At 37.1% G+C, this 13,406-nt stretch overlaps 1 protein-coding gene across 1 annotated transcript in view; it reads right to left on the bottom strand.

The window, feature by feature from the left end:
- The window catches only part of ARNT (aryl hydrocarbon receptor nuclear translocator), a 66,931-nt gene that overhangs the window by 9,499 nt on the left and 44,026 nt on the right, over positions 1-13,406 (bottom strand). The window contains exons 7-13 of the mRNA XM_005894915.3: positions 11,141-11,354; positions 9,847-9,949; positions 6,935-7,000; positions 6,433-6,518; positions 5,026-5,102; positions 4,194-4,328; positions 1,516-1,590 (exon numbers count right to left, since the gene is read on the bottom strand). Of these exons, the coding sequence (XP_005894977.2) occupies positions 1,516-1,590; positions 4,194-4,328; positions 5,026-5,102; positions 6,433-6,518; positions 6,935-7,000; positions 9,847-9,949; positions 11,141-11,354 (756 nt within the window). The remainder of the gene's footprint in view (positions 1-1,515; positions 1,591-4,193; positions 4,329-5,025; positions 5,103-6,432; positions 6,519-6,934; positions 7,001-9,846; positions 9,950-11,140; positions 11,355-13,406) is intronic.

Raw genomic sequence — 13,406 nt, 5'->3', positions numbered from 1 at the left:
AATAATTATAACAGAAAATGGGATATATTTCACTTAACAATAATAAAATGGTACATTTTAAATATATAAATAAAACTTTAAAAAATCAAATGTGAAACAAAGTACAGCAAGAACCAAAATGGGAAGAAAACAAGGAAAACAAGTTTCATTAGAAATAGTAACTAAATTTATGTACTGAGAAGCAAAAAGAAATATAAATCCATCTAGACTTAAGAAATATCAAAATCTAGAAATCAGCAACTATTAAGCACCAACTAGTCTGCACAGTAAAAAGTACCTTTGCTTAGTACTCTAGTATCACAGCAGCAACTGATGTCAGAATAAAAACCTTGAGATCACAGTGTGTCTGAATCACCCATTGCTTTGGAATAAACACTTTCTACAAGTGATAAAATGGTAGGAACTCTGTGGCCAAATGTGTCAGAATTATGAATTTCATGGATTTAAAATATACTGTACAATATCTTCTCACACTGCCAGAAGTCCATATCCTTAGCTTTGAACAGTTTCAACAGAAGTCAGAATAGCTTTTCTAAGACTGCACATATAAGGCGATGTGATCCTTCTGCATGGATAAAAAGTGCATGGATAAAAGTGATGCTGAAAAATCAGCAAACACTTTTTACTGCCATTGTCTGATTTCCTCTAGAAGTTGGGCTATGTGTTTTAAATGCTTTATCTTATTTGCCTACTGTATCAGTAAAAATACTATGCTGTGCTGGGCTTAGTCGCATCCGACTCTTTGCAACCTCACGGACTACAGCCCGCCAGGCACCTGTCTATGGGAATTCTCCAGGCAAGAATACTAGAGTGGGTTGCCATGCCCTCTTCCAGGGGTCAAACCCAGGTTTCCCGCATTGCAGGTGGATTCTTTAATGACTGAACCACAAAGGAAGCCCAAGAATACTGGAGTGAGTAGTTTATCCCTTCTCCAGGGGATCTTCCTGACCCAGGAATCGAACTGAGGTCTCCTGCATTGCAGGTGGATTCTTTACCTGCTGAGCTACCAGGGAAATCCAGTAAAAACACTAGTGAGGCTTAAAGAGGGAAATTAACCCATCTAATATAAATAATAATAAAAAATACATCTAAAGCCAAGTCTGTCCTGAAATTAGAATTTACCAGATGTTTTCAGAATCTAGGGCCTAAAAAGTACAATTAAGAGTTAGCTTACAATTAAGAGTTAACTCTTACTTATCTATAGAAGAACTGTGAAATGAATTATTCAACTACTACTCACTGTTCAATTAAGTGCAGAATATTTTAAATACTTTAAAGATGGCCACTTTAATGTTGAGTAGCCAAAGCCAATGTACCTTGAACATTACATTATCCATAATTTCCAAGTACTGGTCCTTTCTGTTTCTTAAAAATACAAGTTAAGTAATAGTGTAAAACTGCAAGGCCTGCCATACTGCTCGATTAATCAGTACTCAATAAATATTTGTTGGATGAATGTAATAATATATATTAGACAAAAATATTATTCCAATTCAAACCAGGAAAAAAAGCTACCTGTTGGAAGCTGTCTCTTAGAAGCTGCTGGTCTTCAGGATGACAGAATTCTACAATATTCTTTCCTAAGAGTTCCTAAAAGAGGAAAAGAAAAGTAAGATCAACACTTTTATGATTACTTAACTTCCCCTGGCCCATTAGGAGAGGAACTGGATTTAATTTCTCTTGCTTTTATCCTAGGATTATAGATTAGAGGGGAAAAAAACACACAAAAAAATGGAATCTGCTAAATAACTGACCTCTAGAGCAATTTTCTTTTTCAGGATATTGCACATTTATTTTAACTATACTTTTTACAGATTTGAGGTATAATTTACACTCATTCCAAGTGAATTTTATAATTTTAATTTAATGATCTATAATAAATTTATATAGTTATATAATTCTTATCCCCAATTTAGTTTTAGAACATGTCCACTGCCCCTAAAATTTCCTTTCTGCCAGTCTGAGGTCAATCCCTGTGCCATACACTGATCTGCTTTCTGCTTCTTTAGTTTAGCTTCTCTGTACAAATGAAATCATAGAACAGGCAGTCTTTTGGGTTTGGCTTCTTTCATTTAACCTAATATTTTAACGAAGTTCATCTGTGTTGTTCCAAATATCAATAGTATATCCTTTTTATTGCTTATAAGTATTCTCACATGGATATATCACAGTGTGTACCCATTCATTAGTTAAAGGACATTTAGGCTGTTTTCACTTTTTGGCTATTATGAATAAAACAGTCATGAACATCTGTGTATAAGACTTTCTGTGAACATATGCTTTCTTTCTCTTGGGTAAATACTTAGAAGTGGACCTGCTAATTTGTAGGGTAAGTGTGTGTTTAACTTTTTAAGAAACTGCTAAAATGTTTTTCTAAAGTAGTTTACCATTTTACTTACCTACCAACAATGTATGAAGGTTCTGTTTCTCCATGGTCTTGCCAATATTTTTTGATTATACCCATTCTAATGGGATACAATGGTATCTCATTGTGATTTTAATGTGTATTTTCCTAATGACGAGCAACTTTTTATGTGCTATTCATATTTCTTCTTTGATGAAATATCTGTTCAAATCTTGTGCTCTTTTTTTCACCGGCTGGTTATCTTAACGAGCTTTAAGAGTCCTTCATATATTTTGGATACAAGTCTTTTTTCAGATATATGATTTATAAATATTTTCTCCCAATTTGTAGCTAGTCTTTTCATTTTCTTAATGATATCCTTTTAGGAGGGCAAATTTTAACTTTTATGAAACCCAACTTATCAAATTTATTTTGTGAACCACGTTTTTAGTGTCATAAAAAAAAATCTTTGTCTAGGGAATTCCCTGGCAGTCTGCTGGGGAGGACTCGGTGTTTTCACCGCCATGGCCCAGGTTCAATTCCTGGTGGGGAGCACTAAGGTCCAGCAGGCTGCACAGTGCAACAACAACAAAAAAGTCTTTGCCTAACCCAAGATCACAAAGATTTTCTCCTATTTTCTTCCAGAAGTTTTATAACTTTGGTTCTTACACCTTTACATCTTGGAGTTGACTTCTGTGTATGCTATGAGGTAACAGTCTAAGTTCTTTTTGTTTTATTCTATTTTGCACGTGAATATCCAATTGTCCCATCCCCATCTATTGGAAAAGCTTCTTTTCCCCTTGAATTATCTTGATATCTTTGTTGAAAATTAGCTGATCAGTTGACCATAAATGTGAGAATAGACTCCATTCTGATCTACTGATCTAATCCCTACACCAACACCACACTGTCTTGGTAACAACAGTTTTACAACAGGTGCTGCATTAGGAAGTGTAAATGACTTTGTTCTTCTTTTTCAAGATCTCTTTTTCACCAGCTTCTTTACACCGCCACAGCCACAAGTCCCTCTTGGTGACTAGAATTTTGAAGTTTATATAACGACCTATTTCTCAATTCAGATATAGTTATATCTGGTCTGCAGAATGAGATATCTAAATAAATTATAATAACTAGTTCTAAAGTTACAGGAGATCCAACCAGTCCATTGGTTGGATTCTGAAGGAGAATCCATTCTGAAGGAGATCAGCCCTGGGATTTCTTTGGAAGGAATGATGCTAAAGCTGAAACTCCAGTACTTTGGCCACCTCATGCGAAGAGTTGACTCATTGGAAAAGACTCTGATGCTGGGAGGGATTGGGGGCAGGAGGAGAAGGGGACGACAGAGGATGAGATGGCTGGATGGCATCACCGACTCGATGGATGTGAGTCTGAGTGAACTCCGGGAGTTGGTGATGGACAGGGAGGCCTGGCGTGCTGCGATTCATGGGGTCGCAAAGAGTCAGACACGACTGAGCGACTGATCTGAAAGTTACATATTTAATGGGTTACTATGCACCTAGATTGATTATATGAATTATCTAAAGGTAGCCATATCATTATAGCTAAAGTGCATCATTATCTGTATTAATATCATTAATAACAAAGAAATACATGTTCATACCTGCTGCTCCCACCTGATTTCACAAGTCGTATTTTTCTAGCTCAGATGCTAACCTTGGTAGGAAGCTGAGATTATACTTAGCTATCAACAGAATAGGGTCATCTCTTTTTCTGAGCTGGGGCTGCTATGTTTTGACTATCTCTGGAATTACATGAATGAATAATCTCAGCACATCCAAGGGAAAACAGAGGCCTAAGTATCAGTGGTGTAACAACTCCAGCTCCTCACCTGTGGCTGGTAGCCAACAGTAGCCACACAGCGATGATCCACAAAAGTGAAGATTCCCTCAATATTGTGTCGAGAGATGAACTCTGTTGGTTGACAAACATTACTCATGTCTGTACAATTGGGAGAACTAGTTACCTGAAAGTAAAGAGATAAAAATGAGAAAAAAATTGAGATAAAAATGAGATAAAGAGAGACACTATTCTTTACAGATGTACTTCCCATCAGGTTCCCAATTTTAGGATTCTGAACTGTCACAACTTATCCAGAAAGGAAAAAACGATAATCAGATAGGGCATGAGGCCTAGCTCCATTCCCACACATGTACTCTTCACTAACTGTGAAGAAAGATAAAAATTCATTCAACCCCAAACCCACCTACTTTCATTTAGCTAAGTTGTATTCATTATTCATATTGGAAAATTATTCTCCCAAGTAATCAAGAAACATCTGTTTTTGTAAGGAGAATCAAAATAATTCCACTTCCCTACTGTCAGTCATGAAATGAAAAATGAGAAGAACTCTCTTATATTGTATAGGAACAAAAGAAATTAGTTGGAAATAGAAATAGAAAATTTAGCACTGCAAAGCTAAAAGTATGAAAGAGGAAAAGACTTCTCTCTCCAAAAGATCTTTCACTGTCTTCAGTTTCTGCTAAATCAAACAGAAGCAATGTTAAGTGTGAATGCCATATTCCTCCAAATATTTGGAGATTTTCAGAATGCTTCATTTGTATTCAGAGAGTAAAAGAAAAAAATAACATGAACACATCCTGAAGATTTTCTCCCACTGAAAGTGGGTGATATATTAACCGATGCAGAAAATTCATACTTGCCTGCAGTCTGCCAATGGCCACTAGGCAAAACTTGCTCCCCTGGCCAGCTTCTGGATCATCATCTGGAAGTGAGACACCTTCAAGAAGTTGAAGTTAGAAGGTTTAACATGTATCTCAAACACAACTGCCTTCAAAAATTAGATGTGTAAAGATTTAAAACACACACAGATATGATGAGACTAGGTATAAACAACAAAGAGTGCTAAAAGATAAGAATAAAGGTAAATAACCAAAAGAACTTACCATATATATCAGGTACTGTTTTAAGTGTTTTTATATATGTTAATTCATGTATTATACTCACATTAACTATAAAAAATTACAGAGCACAGGTCCTACACAAAATATTCCAAAAGATTAAGATGGCCAAACCAAATACATATGAAGACATTGTATTTGGTCACTCTGTGACCATATCATCGTTAAGAGAATAGATGTCTTGCCTAACCTATGACTTTCAAATTAAGCAAACAGCCAAAAATGAAATTAAACCAAACACCAACAGTTATCTTCTTTGGAAAAGAGAGAAGCCCTGGGATTTCTTTAATGTTTTATGTGGAAAGGGAAGACGGTTGCATTTTCCCGCTGCTCTTTGCATATTTATCTTCTTTTTACCAAGAAAAACAGTATTTCTTTCAAAGCTAGACATATAAAAGACCATATATATTGCAAATGTATCGTTTATACAGTATATAATCTAAAAAGTTCAAATATCATTACAACTTAAAACTAATTTATCTTAATTACATTTAACTACCATTTTGGGGGTGCCTACCATATGCCAGACAGTAGGCTAAGTTCTTTTCCTACATTAAACCTAACCCTCATAATAACTTTCTATGGGTTATATTATCTCCAGATTACAGATGAGGAAATTGAGGGTTTTTTAAGTCAAGTAACTTACTAAAATACACCACTAGTAAATAACGTCAGAAACAAACCTAGGTTTTTACAAATTCAAAGTTTAACCTCTTACCAAAATACACTACCTTGCCTCTCTTAGCTGCTATCCCTCTAGAATCCCCCAATTCCCAGTCATACCTATCTAGCAGGGAGGTAATAAAGTTGCTAAGAGTTGGAAATTCTGACCAGCCAGGTTAAAAGGCTGATCCTTGTACCCCAACCACTTTTCTCACATTCCCTTTTGACCTTTAGTTCCAGTAAAAGACACAGCCAATACTGAGTCATTTTCAAGTCTGAGAAATCCATCTCCCTAACTGGAATAGAAAATCCATAATGGAAGGAAGAGAGTCTACTTTTTCTCTCCTATCTTCTTACAGTTTATACCAAAGCACATTTCATATGCAACGGGTATATGATAAATGTATATGATAAACGTTAGCTAACTTTCTTGGACTCTGAGGAACTAGCTGCACCCGGAAAGAAATCACTGTTCAGCTTTCCTACCTGCTGGGGGCCAGGCCTTGATATAGCCTGTGCAGTGCACCACCACGAAATGAGGTTCCCCATCCTTCGCAGATCCAAGTCCATTCCTAGAAAAATTAGAGGTGTGAGGAAAAAACTTTACTCAGTATCATTTAAAAAGCAATGCTGGCTTAGTACCTTTAACTTTAGGCTATTGGGTGTTTAAATAACAGGATGAATATACTTGGACCTTTCCCACCCAAAAGTGACCACCATATTGTTTACCTTTGCCAAAGTAAAGCAACTGAAAGGTACTGCAGCAGGAAGAAAGCAGGTAAAGTGGGAGTGTAACTTTCTTAAACAGGATGAACAAAGGATGCTTTAGAAGTTCAGGAAAAATAAAAATGTAACTGAGAAGTAAGGGATGAGGGTAAGGGCTGCTGAAGGAAGTACTATAGTAAGACAGTTGAAAATGTGATGATCTCTACAGGTACTTGACCATCCCTTTGTGGTTTTTTTTTTTTTTTACTGCTTAAGATCTCACCTGCATCTGTTTCTCACAAAGCTCAGCCTGTTCATGGAGACTGAATCCACAGAGCTATTGCCACACCTGTTTCAATGAACAGAGAGATTAAAAGCAATTAAGATGCACTATCATTCACACAACTTGAAAAAAAAAAAAAACCCAATTGAAAAATGGGCAGATCTAAAGAGACATCTCTCCAAAGAAGAAATACAGATGGCCAACAGGTATGTGAAAAGTGGCTCAATACTGCTAATTAATAGAGAAATGCAAATCAAAACTATAATGAGGTACCACCTCAAACTGGTCAGAATGGCCATAATTAAAAAGTCTACAAATAAATGCTGGAGAGGATGTGGAGAAAGGGGAACCCCCCTCCACTGATGGGAGGAATTCAAGTTGATGTAGCCACTGTGGAAAACAGTATGGAGGTTCCTCAGAATACTAAAAACAGAATTACCATATGATTCAGCAAAATTGTAATTAAAAAAGATAAATGTATTCCTATGTTCATAGCAGCACTACTCACAATAGCCAAGACATGGAAGCAACCTAAATGTCCATCTACAGATGAGTGGGTAAACAAGATGTGGTACATATATAAAATGGAATACTGTTCAGCCAAAAAAAAAAGAATCCCATCTGCAGCAACATGGATGAATCTAGATATTATCATACCAAGTGAAGTAAGAAAAAGAAAGGCAAACAACATATGATATCACTTCTATGTGGAATCTAAAATAGGATACAAGTGACCTATCTATGAAACAGAATCAGGGAAACAGAGAGTAGACAGGGGGCTGCAAGGGGGGCAAAGGTGGGAGAGGTTTGGATTGGGAGTCTGAGATTAGCTGATGCAAACTGGAATATATAGAATGGATAAACAAAAGGTCCTACTGAATGACACAGGGAACTATATTCAATATTCTGTGATAAACCATAGTGGAAAAGAATATGAAAAAGAATGTATACATAAATATATATATAGCTGAGTCCCTTTGCTGTTCAGCAGTAATTACTACAATACTGTAATTCAACCACGTTTCAATAAAAAAATAAATTAAGGAAAAAAGCTGTACTATCAAAGAAGTTTTCATCATTTAACAGCCAGATAACAGGCTCTGGATACAACTTGACACAGAAAATTGGCAACAATGCTCCTAACAATGAAAGATAAAGAAGTCAGGTTTGGTATTTCTAAAACTTGTTAACTGTCTCAGAGTTTTTAAGTCAAAATGTTCTATATGCTCTACAAATGGAGATATTCTCTACATCAGGAGTTAGTACACTTTATCTGTAAATAACCAGACAGTAAATATTTTCAGCTCTGTGGGCCAAACAATTTGTTACAACTTGTCGACTCTGCTATTAAGAGTATGAAAGCAGCCAGACAGTATGTCAATAAATGGGCATGGCTATGTTCCAATAAAGCTTTATTTACAAAGAGAGTTGCGGTTTGTAGACTCGAGCACTATGCTGCAACAAAATCTATTTGCTGTATTTTGTTATTATCTAGGACTTCCCAGGTGGCATGAGTGGTAAAGAACCTGCCTACCAATGCAGGAGACTTAAAGAGATGCTGGTCCGATCCCTGGGTTCAGAAGACCCCTGGAGGAGAGGCACCTGGAGGGCTACAGTCCATAGGATCATAGAGTCAGACACGACTAAAGCGACTTAGCACGCACACAATCATGTTATTATTTACCTTGCTCCTCCGTATGTCATTGCAATAGCCATGTCCACACATTGGGACACTCTCTCCCATTCTCACTACTTTCTTTAATAATAAATAAAACATACACAGAATTTTATGAGTCATGCACTATTCTAAGCATCTTTTAAAAATTTATTTATTTTGGTGTGCTGGGTCTTCATTGCTACACGTGGGCTTTTTCTCTAGTTGCAGCAAGTGGGCTTTTCATTACAGCGGCTTCTCTTGTTGAGGAGCATGGGTTCTAGGCAGTAGTTGTGGCACGAAGGCTTAGTTACTCTGAGGCCTGTGGGATCTTCCCAGACCGGGGATCGAACCTGTGTCCCCTGCACTGGCAGGTGGATTCTTAACCACTGGACCACCAGAGAAGTCCTAAGCATCTTTATATATATTTATTCATCTAATCTTCATAACAACTTTATGAGGCTGATATAACTCCCAATATTAGGTGAAGAAATAAAAACACAAGGCAGTCATTTAATCCATTCAAGGTCAGAAGATAAGTGATAAATCCAGTAGTCTGGGTCTAGAAGCTACTCCAAATAACTAAGCCAAATAATATTAAATTTTGTAACATCCCCAGGAAACCTTTCTTAATATCCTATTCATCACTTCTAATAAGCATCCTCTCAACAGTCAATTTCCATTACACAATCTGAATTTACTTTGTGACATGGAGATGTTTTCTCTACCTGTGATGAAAACTACCACCATCCTTTCTTCAGAATCCTAAAATGTACAGTATATAATTTATAAATGTTAACTATTAAGTGAAAGGAATCAGAAAGTCTACTGAAGGGAAGAGAGGGGGGAAGAAGTAGCCTGAGTACATGGACGTTGTCTTGGAATACACCAGGAAAAAAATATAGATACTGGCATCCAACTAGTATGCATTAAAATAAAATCCTGAATCAAACATGGGAAGTCAATTTCTTTGTGTCATTTTTTTTTAAATCAGCAAAATAGTAACCTTGAATTCTACTCTACGGGGCAGTTGTGGAAAATGAGATGACACGTAAAGCACCTACCTATCATAAGAAGAGTTCAGGAAATACTGGTTTGCTTATCACGTTATTTTGTGTTATGACTAAATCGGGTCTTGAGAGTTAAATTTAATCTACCTGGAGCTTAGACTTAAAAGTTTAACTCCTCTGACCAGAAATTAAACCCTCAGCTCTGAATTCTTCCTATGACAAGTCACAATCCTTATCCTGACACTCACCTCATACGGCAAATAAATGATCTCCTTGAGCCCATACACATCCTCATGGAAGACTGCTGACCTTCCTTTTTCACTGTTCCAGTCTTCAGATCCAGGATACGCCCTGTAAAGGATGTGAAGGAGAGTCTGGAGTACATTCTTGTGTGCAGAGAAGAGGGGGAGAGATACTGGAGGCAAAGCTAAGTAAATAGCCTATCCACACTCTTCAATCTCCTTGCTTATAACAGAATAAGCCAAGTATGAGATGGATTTTTTCCAAGTCTAAAACACCTCGATTCCCATCAATGAATCTTACGCTTTAGTTCAAAGGCAGCACTGGAAATAGCTTTGTGCAAGGCAAGGGAGGACAGGAGCAGAAGTAGGTAGAGCTGGCAAAAAAGAGCAAGGTTATATTCTTGGGACTGATTATTTTTATACACATGCATGTACGCACACACACACACACACACACAAACACACACACAGAGTGAATGTCATTGGTTTAAAAACAAATAATTTTATATGCTATAGAAAAACGCATCTGTCTCGTGCTAAAATTGTCCCTCCTATATCATATAGAAACCAAATGGGAACGTTTGAGAAGAACTAGAAAAATGAAATCCGTAAAAACATAAAAGAAGGGAAAGCTAAATACCAACATTAATATGACCATAACGGATTTGATTTCAATTACCAGCTTTAATCTGCTTCCATATTAAAATTTTTTCCAGATTGCTTAGGAGCAGATGTGACTTATTTCCTTCAGCCAAACTCTGGCAAAAGGACTAAATAACATTAAACAGAGGCAGCTGGGGGGGAGGGGACAAAAACAAGACAGAAAAATAGTGCAGATACAACAAACAAAAAACAACTGAACAATAACCATTCCCCTCTAAAATAAAAATCTATCATCACAGAACCAAGTACAAAGTCAAAGCCAAGCACAACTTGGTAGAAAAAATACCCAGTAATTACCCATACAAATGAGACATAAACATGGGTAATTTAATTCTTTTAAAATGACAAGGGAGGTGGTGGTATTGTAGGTTTGGCCTTTATGGTGTATTTACACTAATATTAGGATTAAAGTAAAATTTTATATAAACACTGTCACTAATGAAACATTTTCTAGGGATGAGTTACAAAATATATTACTTGCATGTGGATAAAAAGAACAGATTATATTCATGAAAGAAGAAAATTCTAAAAGTTTTGCCAGATACAATGGGAAAATTTAAGCATTAAAATACCTCTTCTATCTCAGAAAAAAAGAAGAAAGGATTTGCTATTCATTTCCCATCTATGTAACTCATACCTGTCAGCGCATTTTCTGAAGTGGAAAGCTGCTCACGAAGTTTGTCCACATCATCTGGGTGCACCTGATCATACAGCGTGCTACCAAACCACTCAGACTGTGGTTGGTTCAAAACTGGGGTCACTGAGTCAGAGACGTATACCACCCGGCCTGTCTCACATGAGACAATAAACAGAAAGCCGTCTGCTGCCTCCAGGATCAAATGTTTCAGTTCCTGCCCAAGGAAGAGAAATACAAGTTAATACTGAACTCTCTTGAAAACCACAAATATTACTATGGAAAGAAGGAAGACCCTTCAGATCATATGTATCTTTCCATAAACAACGGTGGCCTTCTGTTTGACCCACAGGCACAGCTTTGTACCTTAAATATAATCACCTTCACTGACAAGGTAGCTTTTTCCAATAGGTAGCTATCAATGTGTGTATGTCACTATCCACCTCCCTCCTCTTTACCTCAGATCTCAAAACAGGTAATAAAAATGCTTACCATTAACAAAAATTAAGTTCTTGATCTCACCCTCTCTGGTCTCTTAGGAAGCTCTACAAATATTCATATTCTCTTTCCCCTCAAATCTTAAACATGATCAAGTTTTCTTAATTCTATACAAAACTTCCCTCAACTCTGCCCAACTCATCTTCTAGGGCCAAGCTTAAATTAAGAGTAATGTTATACTCACCGGCTCTACTGTCTTACTTTTCATGTATTTCTCAGCCCATCTGCAATCTTCACTCTCAACCACTACATCTTTTTTCAGCAGGTTACTATTAATCATGTATTCCTAACTGCCAACTCAAGTGCTCTTTCCCGAGTCTGGACACAACGTCACTACAGATCTGACAGTGTTGTTCATTCTATCCTTTAAAATTTATTTCTGCCTAGCTTCTATGACACCATTCTCGAACTTTTACTTCCTTTTCAAATGTCTGTTGTCTGCTTCAAGCTCCTTTTCCTCTGTTCAAGTGCGGGCATTTCCAACATTCTATCTTAAGTTCTCTCCTCTATTTATTCCATACTCTCTCTCAGAGAAATCATATCCACTTCTCCACTACGAAATGATACACAAGTCTACATTTCTAGACTTGCCTAAAATCTACTAAGCATCTCCAAATAGACATTCTATCAGCAATTCAATTTCAACATCTCGAAACCCAGCATTATTTCCTTCTTCAAAAACTATCCTCTGTGCTCCTCCAGCACTCTCTTTCTTGACTAACAATATCCCCTTCCTCTCAGGGTATAGGTCTAAAAAATCTAACTAATCTCTCACACTCCAGTGATAACCCAGCTTATCAATTCTATTTTTGAATGCAACGCCACTTAGTTATCTCATGCCAAGACTAATGGTCTCCCTGCTTTCACTCTTTTCAGTCCATCCTCAAAATGCTACCACATTTCTTATAGCTACCCATTGCCTAAAAATTAAAATCTAAGTTATTTAACATAACACTTAAATATTCCTTCATCAGGTACCATCCTATCTTCCCATTATCATCTCCCAGGGCATGGTAAACTGATTTTCCTTGAATAACCTGATTATTCTCACAGGGCTTTTAATCAAGCTATTTCCAATATTTACAACACTATTCCCCTACTCTTCGTTTTCCATATTTACATTTCTACAAGACTTATTATTGCACCTCTGATATGGACTGGATTCTGTGTTTATATCATGATTTATTTATTTACACATGTTTTTTACCTGTGACTACCTCTTACCACAGAGAAGGCAATGGCACCCCACTCCAGTACTCCTGCCTGGAAAATCCCATGGATGGAGGAGCCTGGAAGGCTGCGGTCCATGGGGTCGCTGAGGGTCAGACACGACTGAGCGACTTTACTTTCACTTTTCACTTTCATGCATTGGAGAAGGAAATGGCAACCCACTCCAGTGTTCTTGCCTGGAGAATCCCAGGGATGGGGAGCCTGGTGGGCTGCCGTCTATGGGGTCGCACAGAGTTGGACACGACTGAAGCGACTTAGCAGCAGCAGCAACCTCTTACCATTCTTTACATTTCTAACAGCACAAAGTACCTGGTTAGCTCACAAAAAGTGCCTAACTGGAAACTGTTGAATCAATATCTGTATGTATTCTGTTAGTACCAACTGATTAGCTATTTCAATGTACATATATATATAATCTGTGCTATATGTGCTTTCATATAGACCATCCTATTTGGAAAAATTTTACTGCTTTCTTCTAAACCACATTCCTTCCTTCTGATCCTCTGAATAAAAGTATGGCTGCTGCTGCTGCTGCTAAGTC

Source organism: Bos mutus, chromosome 3, assembly GCF_027580195.1.
Source record: "Bos mutus isolate GX-2022 chromosome 3, NWIPB_WYAK_1.1, whole genome shotgun sequence".
Taxonomy (NCBI): domain Eukaryota; kingdom Metazoa; phylum Chordata; class Mammalia; order Artiodactyla; family Bovidae; genus Bos; species Bos mutus.
This window is presented reverse-complemented; position numbering and strand designations above follow the sequence as displayed.